The sequence below is a fragment of the Lagopus muta genome, chromosome Z, assembly GCF_023343835.1.
Source record: "Lagopus muta isolate bLagMut1 chromosome Z, bLagMut1 primary, whole genome shotgun sequence".
In the NCBI taxonomy this organism is placed as follows: Eukaryota; Metazoa; Chordata; class Aves; order Galliformes; family Phasianidae; genus Lagopus; species Lagopus muta.
The window spans coordinates 44,371,656-44,398,227 of NC_064472.1; the positions used below are offsets into that span (position 1 = coordinate 44,371,656).

A 26,572-nucleotide genomic window follows, 5' to 3' on the forward strand; every position below is an offset into this window, starting at 1 on the left:
TGCTCCGTCACCCTCACTGTAAAGAAGTTCTTGCGCACATTTGTGCGGAACTTCCTATGCTGCAGCTTGTGTCCATTTCCCCTTGTCCTGTCTCCACGTACCACTGAAAAGAGACTGGCCTCACCACTATGGCCCCCACACCTCAGATATTTATAAACCTGGATTAGATCCCCTCTCAGTCGTCCTTTCTCAAGGCTGAATAGACCCAGTTCACTCAGCCTTTCTGCATAGCGGAGATGCTCCAGGCCCTTCACCATCAACCAGCAGTGCTGGCTTGTGGGGAGAGTCAGTGAGGCCCGTGTCCTGTTGCCTCAGGAAGAGGCAAAACATGGGTTTTGTTGAAGGCACCCCAGTGCTGAACGGATCCAGAGATTTGTCACGACTGGGGCGACGTGGGAAGACTCAATCAAAGCCCCAGACACTGCTGCAAAATGCCAACAGCGAGCAGACACAATATAGGGAACGGAACGGACAGAGGCACCACGGAAAACCCGGATGCCATTGCTGGGGTTGGAGCGCTGCAGATGACGCTCGCCCGTTGTGACATCACTGGCACCGACGCCCTGCGTGAGGGATAGTGACACACGCAGCAGGGATTGTGACCTCTTGGCCCTCACTGCCTGTAGCCGGGCACAGAGTCTCTCACTCTGGCTTGTGCCTGCACTCCAGCCGAGCGTGTCCGTGAGGCTTGGAGCGAGCAGCAAGGATAGCCTTGGTGCTGGTCTCGTGCTCTGGGAGCTGCCGACAGCCGCTCTCAGTGCTCGTCCCCAGAGCCACCACAGCTTCTTCCCCGCCCTGCCTGGCTCAGGCAGCCGGGGCACCCAGGAGGCCGCAGCAGCAAAGGGAACCGGTAAGGGGACGCCTCAGCCTGGGCAGCCCACTGGGAGGGTTTCCTTCCTGAGGGACCCGGGCACTCGTTCCTCCGCTGACGGGGTCAGCGAGTGACCGTGGCCTCTCTTCCTTTCCTAGCGTGACCCCTGCAGCTGCAGCAGCGCGGTGAGGAGCAGCCCCTCATCCCCTTTGCTCTCGTACCCACCACAGCAGCTGGACAGCATGGCCACCGAGCTGGACCGTCGCTGCCCCATCTGCCTGGACACCATGGATGACGCCAGCTACGTGATGCCGTGCCTGCACCAGTTTTGCTTTGGCTGCATCCAGCGGTGGGCTGAGAGCAGGCCCACGTGCCCCCTCTGCAAACGCAGGGTGCAGTCCATCTTGCACTCCGTGCGTGCGGACGACAACTTTGAAGAGTTTGTCGTCGGACAGCAGGAGAGGGCCGGAACAGCAGCCCACCACACAACACCATTAGAAGGCCTAACAGGGGCGGTGCCCACCTGGCCGTCCGTTTCCCGCCTGACTCCAGCTGTGCTCCGGCCCCTGCTGCCCTGGCTGCACCAGGAGCTGAGTCGGCTCTTTGGGTCTGACCACAGGGCAGCCTCTGCAGCGCAGGGCCGAGTCATCTCTGGCCTGTGCTTCTTTGGCCTGAACCAGACAGCGCTGACTCTGTGGCTGTTCAGCTGCCTGCAGATGCGGGCCACCAGCTTTGTGCAACGGCTCGTTGCGCAAGCCGCACAGGTGTGCAACGGGCCGGTGCCACATCTGCATGCCACAAGACAGCAGGGCAGCCCCGCAGCTGCCCATGGCGCACAGACTCCCCACGCCGGCCCACAGCCCTCCAGCAGCACCAGGGAAGACAACGTGGAGGAGGAGCTTCCTGTGCCCTCAACCGCTGCCCTTGGTGAAGGTCCCAGCCAGCCTCCATCCATCCCGGCTCCATTGCGGACCGGCCAAGCAGCAGCCCAGGAGGAGCCGGGGGAGGCAGTGCCAGGTCCCTCCGGCACCAGCAGGGCCACACAGAGCTCACGCAGGGCGCCTCGGCGAGCTCCGAAGAGGAGGGCCCGCAACTCTGAGGCCTCTGCACCTCCTGCCAAGAGGCCACCCCGCCGGCAGCAGTAGGACACCGCCCCAGCAGCTGGCGAGAACAGGGCCGGGCCTGCAGCTGGGGCACAGCCAACAACGGGTTGGAAGGGACCTCAAAGATCACGAATCTCCAACCCCCCCGCCACAGGCAGGGCCACCAACCTCCGCACGTAACACCGGACCAGGCTGCCCGAGGCCCCATCCAACCTGGCCTTGAACACCTCCCGGGACGGGGCATCCACAGCTTCTCTGGGCAGCCTCACCGCTCTGCCTGTGAAGAACTTCCCCCCGACATCCAACCTGAACCTTCCCTCCCTCACCTTCAGACCATTTCCCCTTGTCCTGCTGTTATCTACCCTTTCCAAGAGTCGACTGCAATAAAATCACAGAAAAGTCTCCGTGTTGTTCCCAGTGCCTTTGTCAGCGCTGTGCACGAGGGAGGTCTGAGCTCTGCTGGGCCTGGAGGCCTCCCGTGCTGCTGTTACTGCTTCTTTACAACCTCCCTTAACACGTTGCAAAGGCAAACGTCGACAGAGGAGGCACTGCTTCATTTCTATGCAGGGCACAAGGTGGCTCATCTCCACCAATAAACACTCCCATGTCTTTACACTGTCTTCTACTTTCAATCCCAAAGGTCTCACTCCACACCCATCACATACTGATCCCACTGATATATGACAGGCTTACAAGGTTACACAAGCGTAACTGAGTCTTCTGCACCTGCACAGAGGGTTCAGGGTCTTTGATGGTTTTTTGGGAAGGTGTCCCCCTCCTCACTTTCACCACGGTTGGGCACAGGTTTTCTGAGGTGCTCTGCTCATGAAGAAGCAAAATTGCTTGTGACGGGTTCTTGGCAATATCCAGCAGTGTATTGCAAGTAGGCCCAATAGCCATAAACAGATGAAGATTGGAACTTGTTAGTAAACTTTGAAGCTCTCCACCAGCTTGCACAAGAATCAGCCTACTACGTCGTTTGTCTTTTACTCAGTACCTGGATCTCGGCTTTCAGTTATTACATGGGTAATGCAAAGCAGCCCTGCAAATATTCACTGGAAGAGTGAAAAATGACATTACACAGCTGGCTCCACAAAAGATGGCTGCTGTTTCATTATCTTTTATAACTGCCAATTATGCCACACCAGAGTATTTAAAATTTACAAGAGAAAGTGTAAGGCCAAGAGATTTTTCCGAGTTGTTTTGGTCATGGATTTCTTTTTTTCTTTTTTTTTTTTTTTTTCAAAGTTTGAAAGAGACATTGTAGGAAGATAGAAAGGCAAGCCATTTGTCCTGGAGGGGCAGGATTGTGAAGTAGTTAACCACGTGGATATCTCCAAACACAGGAACTCTTTACTCCGTTAATTCTTCATTTTTTCCCAAAGACACACGTTAGTATACATGGCGAAAAACAACCAAACAAACAAACAAAAAAAACCCCCAAACCAACAACCTGTGGCTAATACAAGTAAATAAGCAATTCAGTGTTTTGCAGTTTTACCATGTGCAGTTAAGTGAAAACTGGAGGAAGGCAGAAATAGGACCGCAGTGTCTGCATGGATGCTGCCCATGTAGCATACCTTGGTCTGTTTTAGCTCCTGGCTCAAACACATCACTTCACAACTTTTTTGGAGTTAAAACACTATTGTCCAGCATGGCTAACAAACCGCTATGTGAGCAAATGCAAACAGACTGCTCCTTAGTGTGTGCTCTGACTGCTCTGTTAGTGTAACAGACCTGCACAACCTGCTTCCATTTACACAGAAACTTGCTCCTCTGGCTTAACAATCTACTTGTCTTTCCTCCTATGAGTGTTCTTTACAAATTAGTCCTCCAAAAGAGCATAACTGAAGCCATGAGCAAAATGTTATGAGGAAGTTGCAGGCAGCTCATGAGATAAGCAAAAACCTGAAAGCAAAGAAGGGTTACGTGTGTAGCACTGCTTAACATTTCTGTAACAATCTTTCCATTTCACAATGCTGTTTAGCATGCGTCATCATAATAAGTCCAATTTGGGGTCCATTTCATTTCAAGAGGAAAGGAATTAGGAGTTCTTTACTTACAGATGCCATTTCAATGCAGTTTGTGTTATATTTATTTATTTATAATGGTCTCACCTTGCTTGTTTATGTAATCTTAAGGCAGAGGAAGAATGCAGTTAGCTAGAACACTGTGATCCAGTCCAACTGTTTGGTTGGAAAATGTTTGCTGGGCACCTTCTTGAAAACATGTAAAGCTTTGAAATGTTTTCCTGAGCAGAAATTGTTGTTTATACAAGGTATACTCCTACGTCAGAGAAAAACAAACATCAAAAGCACAACATGTAAGTCAGATGAAGAATCTGTAATTGGTCTGGGTTAAATACATTAAGCAGTCTTTTCCAGGGACACTTCCATCCAATCATACATGGCACAACAACCCGTGCAAATCCACAGTATGTCAGTACAATCATCACACTTCCAGTCTGGAAAATCACCTGGGAAACAAACACCTTGTTATAAACAGAAGGCTAAGAGGATGCACTGCATCATTTCCAGGAATTTTTGCAACCACATACCTAAATCTGATGCTTCCCTTGTTTCTGACAAGCAGTTTAAACACAAAATGAAACACCAGTATTTCGACTCACACTTTAATACCCATGCCACGCTGCTTGTCCCTTTGTCAAGGGCTGATAAACAAAGGGTATGGGTAGGGCAACTAGGAAACTGAGTGTATCCTTGGTGAGTTTGACATCATGTTGGGAGAAAGTGTTTGTTTGTTTGCCTGGGGGTAAGAAGGCTCTGCGGAGCAGTCTGGAAAGGCTGGATGGGCTGAGGTCACTGGGATGAAGTTCAACAAGACCAAGTGCTGGGTCCTGCACATTGCCCACAACAACCCCAGGCCACGCTACAGGCTTGGTGCAGTGAAGCTGGAGAGCTGTGTGGCTTAAAAGGTGTCTTTGTTGGACACGTGGCTGAACAGGAGCCAGCAGCGTGCCCAGTGGCCAAAGCAGGCCAACAGCATCCTCGCTTGTACAGCAGCGCAGCCAGCAGGAGCAGGGAGGTGATCGCCCCTCTGTACTCGGCCCAGGCGAAGCCACACCTCCAGTACCGTGTCCAGTTTCGGGTCCCTCACTACGAGACATTGAGGTGCTGGAGCATGTCCAGAGAACGGCAACGAAGCCGTGAGGGATCTGGAGCACAAGCTCTATGGGAAGCAGCTGAGGGAACAGGATGTGTTCAGTCCGGAGACAAGGAGGTTCAAGGAGAACGCATCGCTCTCTACTCCCAAAAAGGAGGGCGTGCACAAGCGGAGATCGCCCTCAAAGCTGCCTGCGCGGCCCCCGCGCCCCAGCCTGCGAACAGCACCCAGCCGGACTCGCCGGCCCCTCCGCTGCTGGGGCTGGGCGGTCCCCGCCTCCAACCACCCACCGCCCAGTCCCGCCTCTCGGCGGGGCGGAGCCAGCGGGCGGGCCGCCGGCCGGCTGCCGGGGACGGTCGGCGCAGTCGCGAGTGGCCGGCGGCAGCGGCGGCGCCATCATGCCGCGGGAGTTCGAGCTGTGCCCCGGGCGCCGCATAGGCGGTGACTATCCCTGCTTCATCATCGCGGAGATCGGGCAGAACCACCAGGGCGACCTGGACATCGCCAAGCGCATGATCCGCATGGCCAAGGTGCTCGGGGAGGGCCGCGGGCAGCTGCTGCGGGCGGGGAGGTGGGAGCGGGCCCCAGCCTCAGCCCGAGAGGAGTGGGCTGGTTGCGGGTAAGCGGCTGGAGAATAAGATCGTGGTGGGAGGCAACAAGAAGAGCGTTTCGCATCCGCCGGTCGGTGCGTGTCGGCTCGTGACTGCGCCGTGCTCGCGTTGGGCTGGTGTCCGCTTCGCGCGCTGCGCGCAGCTGCGGGGGGCGGCGGTCGCTGTGCCGCACCCAGGTGTGCGTACGGTGCGGCTCCGAAGCCGTCGGTCTGCCTCGGCTGCCTTAACGCGTTTGTGCGTTGACTTTCCCTGGAGTAATCCTTCAGTCACTCCGTCAGACAGAAAAGCCTTTCGAAAATTTAGTGTTGGTTGGACCTGTGTTTGGAAACTGAGCATCGCCACAGGAGAAACCTGGGGAAAATGCGTTCAGAGCCGCGCGGAGAGTCGCTTTGCGTTCTCACCGGTGGCGTGATGGTGTGAGCGCTGCGATGCAGACGGCCGCTACCTGCACAGCTTTTGCGTGTTCACGCTAGGGCCGGTTGCATTCCTCCTCTGTGTGACCCAGCTTCTTTTGCAGGACTGCGGGGCAGACTGCGCTAAGTTTCAGAAGAGCGAACTGGAATACAAATTCAACAAAAAAGCCTTAGAGAGGCCGTATACCTCAAAACACTCCTGGGGAAAGACCTACGGGGAGCACAAGCGCCACTTGGAGTTCAGTCACGACCAGTACAGAGAGCTGAAGAAGTACGCAGAGGAGGTTGGGATTTTCTTCACGGCTTCTGGCATGGATGAGGTATATACATCACACCAGTGTGATGCGAAATTCAACTGTTGCATCTCTTGTTTGCACCTTACAGTTCTTACGTTAAAAGTTCACCTTGTGTGTGTAGATGTTTAGTTTGTAAATGAGGAAACTAGACTGATGTAGCCTGCTTGCTTGTGTATACATGTGATTATATGTCAGACTTTCCTCTATAGATTTTTTTTCTCTACTTAATACCAATCTTTTCGCTATTTTTTTTTTTCATTTATTTCTGCTTACTAGATGTAAGTTTATGTTTCTAAACATCAAAAATGGTTATGCTCCCTTTTCCTTCAAGATGGAGAGGGTCTTCAAGAGGGAAAGGGTTGCTCTGCTACTCTTGAAACTTGTACTGATTTTGTCAGTGAACTTTTGAGTTCACCCACCAGCCTGTACACTTCTGTGGAACTCACCTGCTGCTGTTGCCCCTTGAGAGCTGCAAAGTCTTTAACTTTTGCAAGTTGCCTACCTCAGATTAATAAATGTAGTGTACGATTGAAATGTGTAGGCAGGAAAATTCAGGTAGCAGTTAAACCTCAACACAGAGTGGAGGTTATGTATTATTTTACTTTCATTCGTGGCCTAGAAAATGAAGAAAACAAACTGGAAGAAACCTTTTAGAAGTAAGCTAGCCACTTTTTCCCTAAGGCAGGCACACCAGCAAGTAGCCTTGCCCTAGATGGGAGGAGGTAGTATTTATCTGATGTCCTAAAGTGACCTGTTCTGTGTCTTGCTTTCCTTACCATCAGAGAGAATTGCTGACCTATCAGTTTAATCTCCTTTCTTCTAATTCTTCATCTGACATAAAGTTCCTATTTTCATTTCATTTTATTTGAATAACATTATTATCTCCTTTTTTTAATACTCTCTGGATTAAGGAATTGCAATTACTTTGAGCTTTTTCCCTTGTCTTTTCTAGTCCTCTGGCCATTCTCACTGTTTCTTTTAACACACCATTCTGTTGACTGAAATCCTTGAATTGCTGCATGCAGCTGCATGCAGCTCTCAAACTCTGCAAAAAGCCTATTTCAGGTATCTGACAGATGAAAGGGTGTTCTGTATGTATTGCAGTAGTCTGTTGCCATGGGCTCAGAAATAGATCAGGGAAGAGAAGGTGTTGTGATATTTAATTGATACCTTCATGCCTAAGGGGTCTGTGCAATAGCAACACTTTCTCTGTTTTTTTTTGTTTAAGAACAGAACATTTTAATCTGTTCATCTTGGATTTCCATACGTAAGATCTTAAACACCTCTGTGCTTTTGGAGTGAAAAATCAGGTCCTTTTCTGACATTGTGGTGAAATGCAGTATGTGTGAGGTGTGGTAGTAAAGTTCACTTTCTACCTTATTTTTCTCAAGATGCTTCCCGAGCTTGTTGCCTCATCAGTTGGTTAGCAGTACTGACATAATTCTTTGGACAGCGTAGCTGTTCAACACTGCTGCTGACACTTCAGCAGTGTTTCTGCTAGCCACAGTTCTTTGAGCTTGCTGTAGGCTTTGCATAGATTGATGCAGTGTTTGTTATCTTCTGTAAACTGAACATGATCTCTGGAACTCCAGGTACGTCAGGGAGGTTAAAATGTATGTTTAATTGTATGAGGAAGTACTGTGAAGTGACTTGTGAAGTAAATACAAAGACTACAGGCAAGTTCTTAGTCTGCTCTGTTCCAGAATGTACCGGAGATGGAACAGGATCCTATTGAGCCACTCCCTCTGGCCTTGTCTCTACTGCTTGATATTACACAGAGTGGCTGAGCTCAAAAGGAGCCTCTGGAGATTGTCTGGTCCAGCCCTGCTGCTCAGGCTAGGCCTGCTCAAGGAATCCTTATAAAAAAGCTGCCGACTTTCAGGAGATAGTCATCCTATGAACAGTAGTACTAGATACTGTGTCCAAATGTTGTACTTCATTTTGTGCAATCTCCTTGAATTAAGTCTATGGCTTTGTAGTATGTCTTTATGCCCAATGCATCTTAATGAATAAACTGTATTAAGGGAACATTATACATCCTAGATATAAGCAATTGAACCTCCATCTTAACAATTTTAGAAAAATTAAACATGACTCTCTTTTGAACATTACCTCTTTCTTTCTCTAGTGCTAAATATATTTGGCAGCAACAAAGAATCAGCCAATGAAACTAGAATTGTTTGGGGTGTGATTGGAAGGGGGACAAAGTTAGGTGACTGTCTCATTGTTTCCCTCAGGTGAGAGTGAAGGATTTTAATATCACTTGCTATGTGGGATCTTTTTCTTCAGTGTACTTATTTTCAGATTAACTTACTGGTGGAATTCAGATTTTAATAGAACCCTCAATAACATCTGAATTGTCTCAAATATAGAATGCATGTTTTGAGAAGGAGGCAGAGAGAAATTAAGATTTGAGTAAACTGCTTTACTGTCTTTTCTTTGGCTTGTTTTATATTTATTTTCGGATATCGCTGACAGAAGAAAATCCCTTGTAGTTTTCTTTTTGCGCACTGATCGTTTTTCAGATGCCTGTGTAATAGATTCAGAGTCATTTTTCCTGAAAGGGGAATGTACACCCTACCTAGTGTCAAATTACGAAATAAAAGGCTAAGAATAAAATTTAGGAATTTCAAACTTGTAATATTTTTCTGTTTTCGATTCTGATGTTTAACAGAATACATAGGAGGTAGGGAGATAGAGCCATATATTTCACCATACAAATGTGATTTTTGCTATGTCTGTGCGTTACTTATTTTGTGGAAGGAAGCAGTAATGTTCTTACTACTTGCTTCCATAGTACTAAGAGTATTTTGACAACAGTTTTAGAAATTTAGGTTTAGTATTTGTAGAAGGCATCTTTACGACACCATCGTAGTAAAGATATCTGACAGAAAAATCCAGCCATGTTGTCAGTGTCAATCGTGAAATCTAGTTTGACCCAGAGTTTCTTAACTGTTAACCTACAGACCAACCTTCATAAGCAGAATGGTGCATCTGCTTTGGAATTTATGTGACCTACCTTTCCGTTTATTTTGTACCTTAGATATTCTGGACTAATATGATTTGAGGGTTATGTATACGTGCCCCATATAAAGTAATTAAACTTTAAATTTAAATTTAAAGTAATTAAACTTTGCTTTTGCTATTTTGCAGGGTTGGCTTGTCGATGATTCTTCTCTGTCATTAACCCAGCTGAACTGGCGTGTTGAAAAATAGCAATTTTTATTTATTTATCTATTTTCTTGCAGATGGCTGTAGAATTTCTTCATGAATTGGATGTTCCATTTTTCAAAGTAGGATCAGGAGATACAAATAATTTCCCATATTTGGAAAAGACTGCAAAGAAAGGTAAGCATTATCTACTGAGCAGTATTTGCAGAATCACAAGTTATAGGGGCTGGAGGGAGCCTCAGAAGGTCCGTGAGTCCAACTGTCTGATAAAGCACATTTGCTACAGCAGGTTGCACAGAAAAATGACCAGGTCAATTTTGAATATCTCCAGAGAAGGACACTGCACAGTGTCTCTGGGTAGCCTGTTCCACTGCTCTGTCACGCTCACAGTAAAGAAGTTTTTCTTTGTGCTCAGATGGAACTTCTTATGTTCTGGATTGTGCCCACTGCCCCTTGTTCTGTCACTGGGCACCAGTGAAGTGAGCTTGGCCCCATCCACTTGACTCCTGTCCATTTTCGCGTTTTCAGTTGATCCCCTTTTGGCTTTCTCCAGGCTGAACAGCCCCAGGTCTCTCAGCCTTTCCTCCTGGCGGAGATGTTCCAGGCCTCTCGTCATCTGTGCCCCTCCACTGCACTCTCCCTGGATTTTCCCTGTCTTTCATGAACTGGGGAACCCAGTCTCATTAAACTTCATAGTTTCACAGTGTCTCACCAGTTCAGTTATTATGTATTTGCTTCGCTTAACTTTGGGGAAAAACAAAAAGCCAAGAAAATCACCCATCTTCCTTTTCTAGTTCAACCAAATGCATTGCAGAACTTCAGTTAAGCCTGTGCAGATTTCTTAGGGATCTAAACTTGAAATCTAGGCAAAACATTTGTTTTAATGGCTAGGACGCCCAATGGTGATTTCCAGCGGGATGCAGTCGATGAACACAATGCACCAGGTGTATCAGATTGTGAAGCCCATCAATCCAAACTTCTGCTTCCTGCAGTGCACCAGTGCCTACCCGCTTCAGCCTGAGGACGTCAATCTCCGTGTTATATCGGTCAGTGAATAAGTAAGAGTGCTATTGGCACAGTACCACAGAAGGCCTGTGCACTTCCATTGCGCTCTGTTTCCAGGTCTTACACATGCTCGAGTTTGTCTCTGAGAGGTGGGAAAGTGCATCACGGTCCTCTAATTCCACCTGGCCTTGAAGTAAAACTATTAACTGGGTCCTGTTGTGGCAGAACTGAGCTTTCAGGAATACAATAGGAGAGATTGCTTTAGGGGCTATGCAGTTAAATAGAAGGGAGCTGAAGGTGAGCGTGAGCTTTGAAAAGGAGAGAAAAGGATGTGGACGGTTACCTCACCTCTGGGAGGGTGTGTGGAACTGAGGACGTGATTCTCAGTTGGGAGCTCAACCGCATAATTCCATTAAAAAGGCTCTGTGTGAGTATCAGAGCCGTGAGAGAAAATGGATTATAGTTTCCTTTGAAATTATTGCTTGGATGTGCCTGGTGGCCGATGCAGGAAAATGTTCCCAGGTCGGCCAGCGTTCAAACATCTGCCCAGCTTTATGCACGCAGTGTTTGTTAGCTTGAGTATATCTGGACGTGACTGTATTTAACTGCCTGTAGGACTGAATAACTCCTGTGTTGCTGCGGAAAGGATTGCTTCAGATTTGAAACATGGGAAGGTGCACCATCTGCTTTGAACGCAGGTTAAGCTTAACAAGGTGTTGGGTTCTTGGATGAAAAAAACTCCATTTGCACAACTTACAGCTGGGTGGGCTTTTAAGACCTTGAAGAGCACAAATAAATTAGAAAGACATGGTTGAAGGAAGGGATGCCATGCAGAGGGACCTCGAGAGGCTACAAAGGCGGACCTGGTGAGGTTCAACATGGCAAAGTGCAAAGTTTTGCACTTGGGCTGGAGGAATCCTAGGCATCCTAGGCGTGCTTCATCCTGAGCATAACCAACAGCTTGTTTTGTGGCACAGAAACTGCCCGCGTGTTCACTGCAGTTATTACTGTTAAATTGGCTCTGTCTTTGAAATTGCTGCCTTGGCAACTGAGACCAACTCTGTCGTGGTTCCAGGCGTATCAGTCAGCTTTTCCCGACATCCCCATTGGCTATTCAGGGCACGAAACCGGCATTGCCATTTCGGTGGCAGCTGTTGCTCTGGGTGCAAAAGTGGTGGAGCGTCACGTGACTCTCGACAAAACATGGAAAGGAAGTGACCACCAGGCTTCCCTGGAGCCAAAGGAACTGGCAGAGCTGGTGAAAGCCATCCGTACTGTGGAAAGAGCAATGGGTTCTCCAATCAAACAGCTCTTGCCTTGTGAAATGGCTTGCAATGAAAAGGTAACTCCTGCTTTTGATTCGCAGTCTGTAACTCCCGTGCAGAAAAACAGCAGCCAGTGCTTGGGTTTGTGGTGTGAAGGTCTCCGTTTTTGTGCAGTGCTTTGCCTCTGCACTCTAATAAATTTTCCACTGCAAAGGAGCAGAGCACTTATTACACTGCGCTTATTGCACTGTAACTTTAAGGCAGATCTGCATTTCTTATCATGTGCCATTTCTGTCGGTTTTAAGTTCAGTGGAGTTTTATGGATGTCCCCTGTGACTGATGTCCCCTGTGACTAACTCCCTTGAGCAGTAAATACGTGTGAATGCACAAGCTCTGTTTACATGAAGCTAGAATGCTCATCAGTCTACTCAGATTCCTTCCGTTCTGATTCTGGGAAATGCCAGTGAGATATTGTCTGAATTCAGTAAGGACTTAAGTTTTCCCATCAGCCTTGTTACAGTAAACATTTCCATACTAACTCAAGCTTCTTGTAGAGTTATAAGTTAAGCAACAGGTTGGGCAACCCTTTCTCAGGTGGCTTATAATTTTGTGGTCCACTTCTGGTGCCTACAATTCTGTTTGACTTAGATGTTGTTTTTATTTTCTCCTTTGTAGCTGGGGAAGTCTGTTGTGGCAAAAGTGACCATTCCCGAAGGAACCGTACTGACACTTGACATGCTGACAGTGAAAGTAGGAGAGCCTAAGGGATTTGCTCCAGAAGCCATCTTTGATCTGGTGGGCCAGAAGGCCAAGACAACAATTGAAGAAGATGAAACCATCACTGAGCAGGCAGTGGAAAATCATGTCAAGAAAGTGAAGTGCTAAACCTAAGCCCTCCATTTGATATTTTATGGTGTCGGTCTGTCCTACTGCACAACATGTTCTAGTGACATGGTGGGTTAGAAAGGATTGAAGAAGATGAACGTTTTCAGGGTTTGTTCTGCAGGAAGTTTTCGCAACTAGGGGATATAAATTATGAAAAGCAATTTTATTAGAAACTGCATAGTACTGTGTCTAGAAAACACCATGTTCCTCCTCTTCCATTCCACTTTGATTACTTTGGATTTCTTGCCAAATCTGTGACCGAGGTCTACTGTTTTCTAGCTTTCCTTTTCTGATAAGAATACACTAATCCTAAAAATCTGTCTGTACTTGTTCTGTTACTGTAAAGTCTCTCTTCTGCCATTTGCTTTAATACCATGAATATAGGATGCAAGTTCGTGTTAAATGCAAAGAGAAAAATTACCTAAACTAAACAGACAGCTTCATACATGCAGTATGACAGATTCTTCTTAAGATATGTCTTTTAAAAAAAAGTCTCAAGTTAAAGGAACGTGTGGCAGGAACCTGCTTGAGGAATAGAAGTGGACAAACTCACAGAAGTGCAGCAGTATAGAGAAGGGAGATAATTGTCTATTCCTGTGATGCCACTCTTTCAAAAGCCAGCTCCTTGAGGAAAGCTAGGTTCCAGTATGCACTTACCTTCTCAAAAGCAGTACCAACAAAGTCAGCGAACTAGATATGTAGACAGCTCCCATTTAAGGAGCTAGAAAAGGAGCCTTTTTGTACTTTTTATAAGCTGAAAGGCAAGACAGCAAGCAAAATTCACCCAGGATGGATCAGAGGAAGTAAATTTAATCTGTGCATCCAGGAATTGGCAAAAGCATCTGTCAGATTACTGAATCTTGGCATCCTAATAAATTCTGCTGTGCAGTTTCTCTATTTGTGTGTGAGGATAGCTGCTCGGGTAAGAAATCAGATGCTAGTAAGGATTTTGCAGCCTCCTTTTTGCACGAAGATGCTGTCTTCGGATTAAACCCCCTTCCCCTCATGCTGCTCTTTAAAACAGCTTAAGCAAGCTGCTTGACTAGATCACCTCACTGACTAGGTCACAGCATGATTGCCAGCACTCCTCTGCGCACTGCACTCTTGCTGTACAGGTTCTTTTCAAGTAAGAAGTGCAGTCTCTCTGCCTATTGTTTTTGTTTGGGCAGGACCAGATGGCAGCAGGTATAACACATCTCTCAACTAGCTTGATAAGCACGAAATCACCTTGGTGTTACCAGTCTGTGTTTGTCTATGACAGAATCAATTGCTAGTTACAGTTATTATGGTTATTGCTACCTCTTGATCATGGATTGGTAAGATGTCTTGAATCTGATGGTTATGTTTCTGTGCCTGTAAGTAGTTTACTTTCCAAATGTGTACTTTTCTGCAGTTCTGAAGAGTCGTAGTTCTATCTTTAAACTGGGAAGAAGCTGTTTGAATCATGTGCTTGTGACTGTCTGTGAGTGCTGATGCAGTATGCTTGCCTTACGTTAAGAAACAACTGTTGAATTTTTTTAAATGGCAAATTTTAAAAATAAATCCGGCTTTCAAAACAAGTAACTCTTTTTGTGTTTCAATCTGTAGTAAGATCTTGCCTTTGCTAGCAGCAGAGAGGAGTCAATGGCCTTTAGTGTTTGAATCACCAAAGATTACCTGGCTTGCTTCAAGCAGTGCTTTTTCAGGTGAACAGTACACGTGGTCCAATAATCTTTGGAGACTATGTTTTTATCAGTTTTCCAGGACTTAAAACATAGAATCACTTAGGTTAGAAAAGACCTTCAAGAACATCACATCCAAACATCAGACTGGCATACAAAATCTTAGCACTAAACTATCTCTCCTACAGCCACGTCCACATCTCTCTTAAGTATCTCAAGGGATGGGGACACTACCAGTTCCCTGAACAGCTTGTTCCAGTGTTTAACCACCCTCTACATGAAAAAATGTGTAATATAAAATTTCAACCTTCCCTGGCACAACTTGAGGCCTTACGTTCTACAACTCGCAACCTGAGAGAAGAGATGGATAACCTTCTCTTTGCAGCCTTTTTTCAGGTAATTGCAGAGAATTGTGAGGTCTCCCCTTGACCTCTTCTTTACTAAACAACCCCAGTTCTCTCTGTTGGTTCTGGTATGTCTTGTTTTCTAGTCCCTTCACCTGCTTTATTTTGTTGCTCTTCTCTGCACACACTTGAACAACTGAGTGTCCTAGTGAGAGGACTAAAGCTGCATGCGCTATTGGAGGTGTGGTCTCACCAGTGGACAAGGGGACAATCACTTCCTTAGCCGTGCTAGCCACACTGTTTCATTCATAGGACAGGATGCCATTGGCCTTTATTTCCTGGGCAGATTTCTGGTTCATTCTCAGCCACCTTCACCAAAACGTCAGGTCCTTTGCTTTCCCAAGCCTGCGCTACTATACAGAGTTGCAACTCAAATGCAATACCCAGCATTTGGCCTCACTGGCTGTCATGAGGTTGGGCTTTGTCCATTGACTTTGTCCAGTCTATCTAGGTCTCTCTGGAGACTGAATACCTTTAAGCAATCAATATTCCAACCTAAATTGGTATTGTTTGCAAACTTACAGAGGGACTTCTTGATCCCTTCATCCAAACCATTAACAGAAATATTTAAACTAGCCTCAGCACTCATCCTGGAACATACCACTGGTGACTGGCCACTAACTGAATAGAACACTGTTAACTATACTGGGAAAAATAATAAATCACTACCCCTACAGAGAAATGGCAGATGAAAAGTAATCCTTGTGAACCGTCTCTGCTAGTTTTATATGCATTTATTTCCATCCAGCAACAGTTGAAGAGACTTGAAATAGGAAACAATAATTTAAGCACAAGTGCCTCAATAACCTAGTATTTTCAGTGCATCTGTGGGTTCTCTAGTTTCAGTTTCTACTAAAGATGTACAAAACTGTTTCTCTTGCTTCCACTCTTGGTGTGTGAAGGAAAAGAGTTAGGGCCAGCTAGAACGTCACTTCAGACTGTCAAAGTAGGATTAGCTTGTGGTTATTGTGTGGCTGCTTCAGTGCTCACTCTACTTAAGGCAAATTAATCTAATACCATGAACAAGTGCAACACCTCCAACCTCATAATAGGATGGAGCTGGAAAAAACAACATCAATAAACAAGACCTGACAGTGGTTTTCAGGTTCAAATCTGAGTTTTAATAAGCATTTTTTCAAGCGATGACCAGACTTTTTCTACTTTGCAAGTTTGAATCAAGTACAAAAATACATTGCAAGGCACTTTAGGTGACACACTGACATCATTTATAAATGGCAGATCAAACTCCTCCACTGAAAATACAGGTAGGTACTACTTTACTTAAAAACTGCTGATTTTTCTTGAACTTTCCTGTTAACTTCTAGAAGTGCCACAGTTCAATCTTCATATGACATACATGTAAATCACTACTAAAGCGGCTTTCAAATTAAAAAAAACCATGAGAGAGTAGGCTTTATTTTACTTCGTTCCTTATGTTAGCTTCCATATTCCAATGGACCCTTCCCAGAGCCTCAAAGCTGGGTAAACTGGCTCTGTGAACTTGCAGCGGAAGGTGTGCAAATGTGTCATGCCATCAGTAACATTATAGAATGAAAGAATTCCGGCTTCATAATCCAGAAAAATGCCAATGCGATCAGGATCATCTTCTATCAAGAGAGGGATCCTCTCCCCCTTGTGAAATGCCCAGTATTCAAGATCAAACTTCTTAATACACCAAGATGCTCTATTCCAGCCAAGTCGACAGCTTTCAGAGTCTCCTTTCCTGCCAATGGAAGGATAGGCTGCACCAATCCACCACCCAGCTCCGGCATGAAGGAGGTCAACTTCCCAGTAATGGCTCCCAGAGAGGAATGCATCTCTGCTTAGAACTTGCCATAATTTATCAAACCTCTGGGGACCACAAGGGTAAAATATTCTTCTCCAGTTACAGCTTACTGTAAGACGGTCATCAGACAACTTCAGCCTTGGATGAAGGCTATCGTATTCCCAGGTTGGTGATCTTGCATCTGCAATCAAAACCATAAATGTACTTGCTATGTTTATCATGCCCTTTGAAAAAGGTCCAACTTACATACAAAAAGCCTGCAAAGGAGCCCACAGCTGGTAGTGTCTTGGAAACTGTGATTTTGCAAGGAGTAAGAGACATTTCTTCTAGGAAGCACTGTGCTGTCTATATGCAGTAGTGCTTTGAAGTTGCACAGTCTTTAATGCAGGTCAGTAAAAGACATATTTAGGTCCGTATGTGTGTGTTTCACAAATGAGATGAAGTATACAAATAGGTAGGCTATTAACACTGAGAGCTTCTGCTTATAAGCAGAATGTTGGAGACTGCTACCGTGATGATAGCCTAGGAGTTTTAGACAGCAGTGGAGCAGACTCTTGGGTTGTGAGACCTCATTCCAGTGAGATCTCCTTTGAAAAACAGGCTAGGAATCTGTTTCACAGAGTCTCATGGCTCAAAGCAGAAGCATCATGTACGTAGCAAAGAAACAACCTACCACCTCCCAGAAGGTTTGCAGCAGTTCACCTAACACGTCATTTACAGCAGAAAAATTTCAGCCTGGAACTACACTCCAGAAACCACTGAATGCAGCAGCAGGCTCTTTTCACCATGAAGCAGGACAGAAATCAGAAAGCCATAAAAAAGACCCCCAGAAAGTAAGTACTACACATGAATAATGACTGAAAAATACAGCTGCACTTCACACTTCCCTGCCTTACTGTGACTCCTAGCAATGGCTGTTTAAAATACACAGAGCAGTGGTGCACCAATAGGTATTCTTTGATACATGGCTTTACTAATAGATTGTCTTGATCTGGGCAGGATCACAGCACACACTTGCAAAGATGTACAGAAAGAGTTGCAGATGTGTGATGCATGTGTGAAGATGCTAGAGGACCCACTGCTGGTAATTCTGCAGCCCTCACACTGTACCTGTGCACTGCAAATGAAGGGAGAAGTAAATGGTACTGTTTGTGCAGTGCTAACTGAAGAATTCTCTAAACAAAAAGAAAGGCACCATGATTTTAATTCTGGCATTGTGACTGTAAACAAACTAAAACTTCCAAAACCATGGGGCTCGGTCTCATACATGCAACATCAATATCTTATTGTTCTGATCACTGTACTTTAGAGGCGAAGTGCAAGTCAGAAAAGCCAGTACTGGCTTTCCTGTGGTCTGAATAGGTGTTCAGATAGGTGAATACCACAGGTATTAACACACACCTGTGTGCACAGCTGGTGACAAAAGACAGATGGAAATCATTTATGTAGGTAGAAAGAGCATGCTGCAGGATTCTTTCTTGTGAATGACTGACTGTCTTTGGGTCTTGGCTCCAAGTCACCCTCAGAAAGGTCAGAGCTGGGGATGCCAAGTTTGTGCAGAGTACAAGAGACACGGGGAGAGAAAGATACTTGAACTCCAGTCTCACTTTAAAGCAGGGATGATACAAAAGTCCTGGCTACAGTGTCTGCTTCTTTTCTAGAAGCAGAGGTCAAAGGGGACCGCTTAAGTGTGTAACTGGAAGAAGATGGCTCTACTCTCAAGGTTTTAAAAATAAAACATAATGGGGAATGTTTTTCAAGAGCATGAAAAGCTGCGCAAATTAGTGATCTCTGCTCATCAAACTTGCCTGAGAACTTAGATTTTCACAAAGTGCATTGCTACTGAATCTCAAGCAAACACAAATAAATTCATTGCTTAAGAAAAAGAAAACAAAACCAAAACAAAGGACCAAACAGTATCAAGATGATAGTTCTGAATAAAACACCGGACCAAAATTCCACGGACAGAAAATAAAATTTCTTTCCCAACATGGGGTGCAGAAAATCATAGTGAATTTCAGGCAAGGCTGAGAACTTGATCCTCCTAAACATCAGAGCTCTTCTAAAAGAAAAGACAGTGGCAGCACACATTCATTGGCTGCTTCAGTGGATGGACCAATAGTGTCTGGGGCCTCCTAGCTTTGTTTAACCACACTTACGTTTTAAGAAAAGCATCCGATCAACAGGAGACACGGTTTTCAGCATTGTTCCAGGCTCCCTCTTTGAGGTGGCATTAAGGCTACTGAATACATCTGGGCAGAGATGAAAGGGGACAGCTTAGGTAAGTATGTAAATGGAAGAAGATGGCTCTACTCTCAAACATTTTAAAATAAAACACCACAGGGGATCTTATGAGATGCGTTATTTGCTTCTCTTCTATGTGTTTTGAATTCCACCCACATCTTGAGGAAGATCATGGAGTCACATCTTGTCTTCCATCAGACAATCTGTGATACTTTTCCCGGAGAAGGGCCACTTGCTGTACATGCTTTTCTCCTTATACTCTTTGGATAGCATGGGGATGCTGGATCCTAGTGATGCAAAGGAAACTACACAACCCAGCACAACCCCAAGTAAGCACCTTGAAAAGCACACCACTGTCAATTGGTAACACAAGACAACTCCAGATAGTAGTCGTAGTGCACCTCCATGGCACTATCTAGTAACTTCCCACTCATCATGCAGTAACCTTTCAGGTTTGGTCAGATATTTTCCCCCAGCACTCTGCTGCACTCTGTACTGTTTTTGGCTGCAACTCTCAGAAAAAAAAGTATTATTATATCTTATATATATATATATATATATATAGATATAGATATTAGTATCACTAAAAGGTAGCTGGGTATATTCTGATGGTCACTGTGACCCCGCTGGCCCATAACTCAGCTACTGTCAGGATTATGTGCTTTGTGGCTCTATGTTAGGGATCTCCTTGCCTTAGTCATGACAAACAACATCATTAAGGATGAAATACCAATTCAAAGAAGCTCAAAGGAGAAGATGATAGCCCACCTTTAAAGTACCAAAAAACAGATTTTTTTTTCTTTTTTTTTTTTCAAATTGACTGGAACAGAAATATCACTAGGTACATCAACTACAAAAAGTGTCCATTTTTCACGTTCCCAGTGTCTCAGGTCTGCCATGAGTCCCACCAGAGCATACACACCCAACAGTAACTGTGAAAGGACAGATCAGTTGTGTTGTGCAGGTGTGATGGTCTAGGGATAAAAACAGCATAAGTTCAACAGGAAGAAAATATCCATAATGAAATAACTGATAGAACTGGGAAAAACATCAAAGTAATTTGAAGGCATGAAAAAGACCTTTTCTAGAATTAAAAGAGCACAAGTTTCTTCATCACCAGAGCTATAGCAATGTTACACCAATGCTGTCAAAGAACAGCATCCACGCCTAAGAAGTCCTTGTTTTTTCCAGCTCTCTGTTTATCTAGTAGAAGATCCTACTTAGAGACCCCTATTCAGGAGAGCAGGATAATGCAAAATTCAACGCACTCTCCCAGGTATACCTTCTTTAAGCCGAAATTCTAGTGGTTTTCTCAGAATGGACTGAAGAAATTTCATGAGACATGAATAATGGTTGAGTATGTGCTCAAATGAGAGAGGAATTGGATGCCACTGTTCTGGTGGTCTTCTTGAATCTTGCATTTCCTTCTCAATTTCTGTGCATTTCTGAGGACAGAAAAACAAATGAGTACAGTCAGCAGCACAAACGGATTCTTCCCTCCCAGCTCCCACACACAGGGGCAAAGAGCTCCAATGCGAGATGAACTAGGCCATAACAAGTACAGCTGGCTGTGCCTTCTTAACAGCTCATTAGGAAAAAGGTGAACCTTCATGTGTAGGCAGGAGAATCACCGCCGCCTCCAGCAAAATGATGGCAACTGCTCAAGGATACTGGCATTGCTTGCAGTCAAAGGAATGAGACAACTTAGCCTCAGACTGCCAGAAAGTGCTGTCTGTCCTCAAACAGCCTTATCACACTGCCCAAGGAAAGACTTGAAACAGTGTTAATGTTCAAGACGATCAAGCATGCCTAATTCTCATTTCATATCTGCTTGTAAGTATAAAGAATCTCCTTTAGACCTGAAATTAATGCATGAACCTAACAGTCCAACCATTAGGAACCAAATTGGTCCATCAAAGCAGCTAGAAAACAAAAAAACGCAGTGAGAAAGATTATCCTTGCAGATGGATCTGCAGAAGCCAGCCACCAGAGCAGTCTACCAGGGACTAAGAGGGTAAGAGGTGGGAAGAGAACACACAATAGCACCTCCAGGAACTGAATAGGATCACTGCACTGCTGTATCTCTCTGATTCGCCGTGAGAATGCCTCCAGGACTGCAAGCTCTTCTTGACAGGACTGCACCTGCTGACCATGTGCTTCAAGGGCTTGTTGAGTCTTTTCATCAATGACGCTTCTTGCCAGTCTCTCCTCTTCCTGAAGCAGTACCTGGAGCTGTGTCACTCTGTCCAACAGCTGCTGTTTGCTTGTAGCAGCGTGTGCCTATAGATGAAGCAGAAGAGTGCCTCCATAGTCAAACTCTCCTTCCCTAGAGAAGCAGCACCTGTCTGGGTCTTTGAAGAGCCATAGATAGAGAGAAAAATATATCTCCTGTGAAAATGATCAACTAGTACAGTAGCAAACCACGCTTTACCTTTAGATCATCAGCAGCTTGCTCTACATTCCTTCTGTTACCAGCTTCTTGCTCCTTTCTCGCTTCTAGATTCCTCAAATACACTGTGAGGAGCTCCTAAGCAGTAAAAATAAAATAAATCATAGAAATTACAAAATATAAGATAAAATCTGTTTCATAACATTTGTTTTGTGTGTGTATACATATATATATAGCTTTCTTTTCTAGCAAGCAAGTATGTTACTGAAACAGTCTATAGGGCTATCCAGTAAGGCTAGTGGCAACACAACATAAATATTTTATTACTTCACCTTCTTCCCTGTGGGCAGCTAAGCAAGCACCTTCATTCAGATCATCTGTGGAAAGCTCTGTCTGTTGTCACAGAAACAGTGAATGTTCAAGACATTTGTGAAAAAGAGCAGTAAGAAACAGCCACCACAGTGATGCTGTGGTCAATGACTGTAACAACCAGTACTTAAAGCTCAGCATCTCCAGTATCTGTGCCATGCCCTGCAGCATACTAAGCAACACAGCTCTGCTGCAGCTGCCCCCACAGTTCTTTAACCACAGCCCGCCGTGGACTGAACAGGTGCACTCAGTGATGCCTTTTTGTTATTAGTACCCCAACCCTCAGCAGTGCACGAGTGCTGCATACAGAGCATCCCAGCAGTACAGGTAAGGCAGCTCCGCAGCTATAGCCATGTCAGCACACTCACTCAGCACCAATTTGTTATTTGGTTTTGACAAGAGCCAGATGATAAATGGGCTGCAGGCAAAACCAGAGAGCTCACAGCTGACAGTCCCCTGCACACATACATACATGCAAGCAGACGAATGCTCTACCTGTGTGGAACCAAGAACTCAGGCCATGCCATCTCTCCCAGCCTCAACTTTCCCATCTCAATGTCCCTGACGAACTGAAGGGTTGTGCTCCACCTGATGATGGAGGAGCTTTGCTGTGCCCAGTGATCAGAGGGCAGGGAGCATCCTGACTAGTGATACTGAACATGCTTGGCTCCAAGGAATAACCAGCTGATGGACCCTGCACAGCTGTTGTCATCTCCTCCTGGCACCCCCAGTTCGCACTTCCTAGCAGTGCTGAGGAAAACTGTCAGCCTTGTAGCTGTCTCAATAGATCAAAACAAAATTGCTGGTCCAAAGATGATCCCTAAGGCTATGACAATTGTGGAGACACATCTGCACCTGAAATCTCTGCCTCAAGGCCAGCAGATGTCAGCAGAGACATACTGTTACACCTGCATTCAAGTTTCTGTCTTGCTCACTTCTTCTGGTCCAGAAGCCAGCAGGTGTTACCTGCCAGCAGTGTCCATACCCACAGGCCACAGCACGACGCATCTCTGTGGTTTGGTGGGACAGAGCAAGTGCTCCTTGCCATGACCAAAGCAGTACTTGATAGCACGGTGGTGCCCCAGCAGTTGCTGTGCAGGGCTAGCACAGCATCACGGCCTTCTGTGTTTCTCCCTCTGCCTCTGCAGCGAAAGTTTCACTGTGCCGGGAGCAGCACACTCCTGATGATCGCCCAACCCAACCGTGCCCCATAACGCCACGCCCAGCAATACAATGCAGAGCAGGTATTTGGGCGCATGACCCAGCCGGTGCTCAGGAGCTGGCTGGACATCGATCTGACCGCAGGAGGCGGCGAGCCTCTGTCCTGCCTCCTTTGTCTCGTTTTCTTCCTCTCGCCTTCCCTTTCTCCTCTGCCCGCTGAACTACATTTATAGTGACCCACGAGTTCTCCAGCTCTCGCCCTTCTCTCCCTCCGCCGTGCAAGGCAGCGCGGCCGAGCCGTCCGGCGGACAGACCCCGCGCCTCTCTCTGCCCCTGTCCCCACCCACCGTCCCCTCGCGCAGCAGCAGCGCACCGCACGCACTCCCGCAGCCCTCCGAACCCACCGCCGACAGCGGAAAACCCACGCGCGCTCACCCCGGGCAAGAAAGGCGCAAAAGAAAAGGCTCCGATCGGGAGCGGGAAGTCCGCGGCACGGAGCCGTCCCGCAGCACGGCGCGGCTCACCTGCTTGTCGCGGGCCGCCTGAAGCAGCAGGCGGGCGTCGTGGCCGCGGTGCGGACCAAGCGCCGGGCAGAGGGCGCAGACGCAGCGGCCGCAGTCCCCGCAGAAGAGTTCCAGCGGCCGCCCCGAGTGCACGGCGCAGCCCCGCGGCCCTGCCGCCGCCCACGGCTGCCCCTGCGCCATGGCGGATGCGGAGTAGTGCGGATGCTGCTGCCGGGGGCGGGCCCGGGCTGCTGTGCTTTCCGTATCGATAAGGGCATTTGAGAGTGCGTTTCAAGAGTGCTGAAAAAATTGTGTGGGTTTTTTTTTTTTTTTTAATTTATTATTATTATTATTTTTAATACTTGCGACTCCATATTCAGTTGACATAAATACATCTTTTCAAATGGAATGTATAGAGTCGCAAGCAGAGTCGAAGAAATACTTGACTGTGTGTCTCTGCCAGACCTTTGTGAGCCCCATCTGACCAGAGAAATGTATCTCTCGCTTCACAACCACACCTTATCCACGCCATTGCTTCGTGGCAGTATGCACACTGGTGAATTTTTCAAGGATGAAGCACGGGAAGAGTAAGATTTCACCACAAATCTCTGATGAATATCTTGAGGGATCACTAACAGTGACAGCCACTGCCACTGAACCAGCCTGATGCATTAGTTTCACAAAAACATGGTCAGATATTTTACTAGTTTTATGTATTTGTTGTTCTCTTTTTTATGTTGAAAATATTTTAAATAAGATTTGTTACTTATATATACTAACTGCAGTATATATTTTACAAGGGCTGCTCTGAATGTAATGCCTCCTGTCTATCTGATTACATTGACCCACGCTGCCAGAGGCAGATGGTGCTACAGCCATAGAAGATGAATGTTCCCACCAATATCCCATCACATGTTGTTGCTGTGTGACAGGTGGCAGCAGAGGGGCACTCTGACACAGTGGCATCTGACACAGAAGTGCATGTGGAGCGAAGGGATGGAACTGAATTCCTTCACGTGGAAAAAAATGGCACCCACTGACTTTCACCAATGCTTACTGCACACTTATACTAAACACTATATACTAAACAGTAACAGACTAAACAGTAGGTGTGAGCACCGTGAGGCTGTGGGTGGTTTGTCTCCGCAACAGTGCTGTTGGAACAGCCATCATCTCCGCTGGTGCAAATTTTACAATTGCTTGTGTTCATCACTGGCAAAAAAAAAAAAAAAAAAAAAAAAAAGTGCATAGCTAATGGTAAGGACCATGTTGAAAAATTGTGCTTTGTAGCTGAGAATTTGCTCTTTCAAATTGTATTGTGTTCTTTGTATGATAGCATGGAAATAAATAGGAGGCATTGCTTTCAGAATGACCTACATATATGCAGCCCAAGACAATTTCTGTTTACTCACTGTGGCCCAGGCATCCCAAAAGGTTGGACACATATAATCTAGTCCAGCCATCAACCCATCACCACCCTGCCCATTAGCCATGTCAGCCAACTCCATGGAACTCCACGTGGTGTTTTCCTGTCTTATCTCCATGATGTCTATGCTTACGTATTTCTCCAGTCTATCAGAGGCCCTTTGCAGAGCAGCCTCAGCTTTCTGCCTCCCAGCTGAAATTACACCAGGCTTGTGGGAGGGCATATTCTGTCCTATTGCCCTAGCTGTTGATAAGGATGTCAAACAGCATTGGCACAGCACTGGCCCCTGAAGAAGGGTGCTGGCACCCAGCTGCTGCCTGGACTTTGCACACCTGATGGCACTGCTTTGTGTGCAGTATTCCACCCTCTTCTCTCCCTGTCCTCATTTTGGCCGAGGATGTGACTGAAGTGCATGCCTTGCAGCATTTCAACTTGCAGGTTAGGAGTATCTGGGGCACTATTTCCATGTCACGGATCACTTTCATAAAGGAACCTTTTGAGCTAGGCTCTCTCAGCTTTTTGATGGTCTTCATTTATGAGTTTTGAGGAGCAAGCTACAATAAAACTGAAATGTTTGCGCAAAAGGCAGAGGTTGGCCAGGTGCTGACACCACGTGCTGTACTTTCACCCCCGTTCTTTGCTGCTGAACACCATGGGTGTTCAGTGAACACTGTTGCACTATGGCTGTGAGGAGCTGCAGGAGCAGGAGGAGCCTGCATGTAGCTCCCAGTTTGTTCTTCTGCTCGGAGGAGCCCTGTTGAAACAGGACTCATGTGCTTCAGGCACTCCCTGGAGGTGTTCAAGAACTATGTGGATGTGGCTCGGAGGCTGGTGGTTGGACTTGATGATCTTAGAGACCTTTCCAGCCTCAGTGATCCTATGATTTTTTTTGCAGCCTTATGCAAAAGAACGAGAACACTACTTTGGCGAAGGCATTGAGGACTGCAGTTTGAAGAGGCAGATAGGCAACATCTGTAGACATCAAGCAGTGGTGAGTCCCTGCCACACAGAGTGGGTCTTCAGCAAGGTGAAGAAAAAAATTCTGTATCAAACCAGTGTGCCCTCAGTAATAGTTGCCCTTCCTCTGGTGTGAAAAGGAGAACAATTCTTCCTGCAGAATCAGAATTTCTTTTGTTTTCTTCTTCCTCATCATTAACCATCTGGGAGATGGGGGATGCACAAAGTTTTAATCACCGTTCATTCCAGGCCAGTGAGCTGTCTGGCATCTTTTTCATATGTCTGCATATTTTAAGTAACCTAACCTTACAACAGATTTGGAAGTGTCTTAAAATTGCTGCAGCAGTTACATTTTCATGTTCAAGTTTCATTTTCCTGAAACAGAAATCAAACTTGGAAGTTCTTGTTTTTACTGGCACTGAATGCTCTTTGTGTTTTAACATATTCATTAAGGAAGCAAGTGAAAGTATGAGTTCTTTTTAACTTATTATAATCATAGAATCATCATAGTTGGAAAAGATCTCTAAGATCATCCAGTCCAACTGTCCGCCTAACAGCAACATTTCCCACATCTTTCACCACAGCTGCTTATACTTAGGTCAGCCATATGGAGGAATGGTTCCCTCCTGCCCAAGTCAGGTTTTCATATAGATCCTCTTGAATTTATTCAAACACAAACCATTACAGACGGTGTGTTTGTGGAGCTCAGGGATGTAATGTAATAAGGCACTGGATGCTAAGATTCCCCATGGCATCAGTTACTGCAAAATTAATTGAATGCAAAGCTTTGGGCTCATTTTGGAGTGGTCCATTGCAGGATATCACCTCTGGAGCAGTACCCAGGAAGGCCTGCAGCCCAGAGGTCTACAGTACACTAGTTCTCAAGGAACATGATCCACAGTCAGCATGAGCAAATCTCATCTATACGTTAAACTTCAGATACCAAAGCAGATCACACAGAATCACAGAATCACAGAATCACAGAATTG

General features: G+C 46.0%; 2 protein-coding genes across 2 annotated transcripts; one reads left to right on the forward strand and one right to left on the reverse strand.

Annotated features, from left to right (window-relative positions):
* The first annotated feature begins 5,351 nt into the window (after positions 1-5,351).
* On the forward strand, positions 5,352-14,242 carry LOC125687047 (sialic acid synthase). The gene is made up of 6 exons (XM_048931796.1): positions 5,352-5,567; positions 6,166-6,381; positions 9,606-9,705; positions 10,420-10,574; positions 11,609-11,875; positions 12,474-14,242. The coding sequence occupies exons 1-6, from the start codon at positions 5,436-5,438 to the stop codon at positions 12,681-12,683; spliced, it is 1,080 nt and encodes a 359-aa protein (XP_048787753.1). The 5' UTR covers positions 5,352-5,435; the 3' UTR covers positions 12,684-14,242.
* A 1,633-nt stretch (positions 14,243-15,875) lies between these two features.
* On the reverse strand, positions 15,876-23,416 carry TRIM14 (tripartite motif containing 14). Its single transcript, XM_048931128.1, has 6 exons — positions 23,222-23,416; positions 21,210-21,305; positions 20,825-21,058; positions 20,061-20,223; positions 18,694-18,786; positions 15,876-16,715 (listed from the first exon to the last, which is right to left on the reverse strand). Exons 1-6 carry the CDS (start codon positions 23,399-23,401, stop codon positions 16,180-16,182), a joined length of 1,302 nt encoding a protein of 433 aa, XP_048787085.1. The 5' UTR covers positions 23,402-23,416; the 3' UTR covers positions 15,876-16,179.
* Between the last annotated feature and the right edge of the window lie 3,156 nt (positions 23,417-26,572).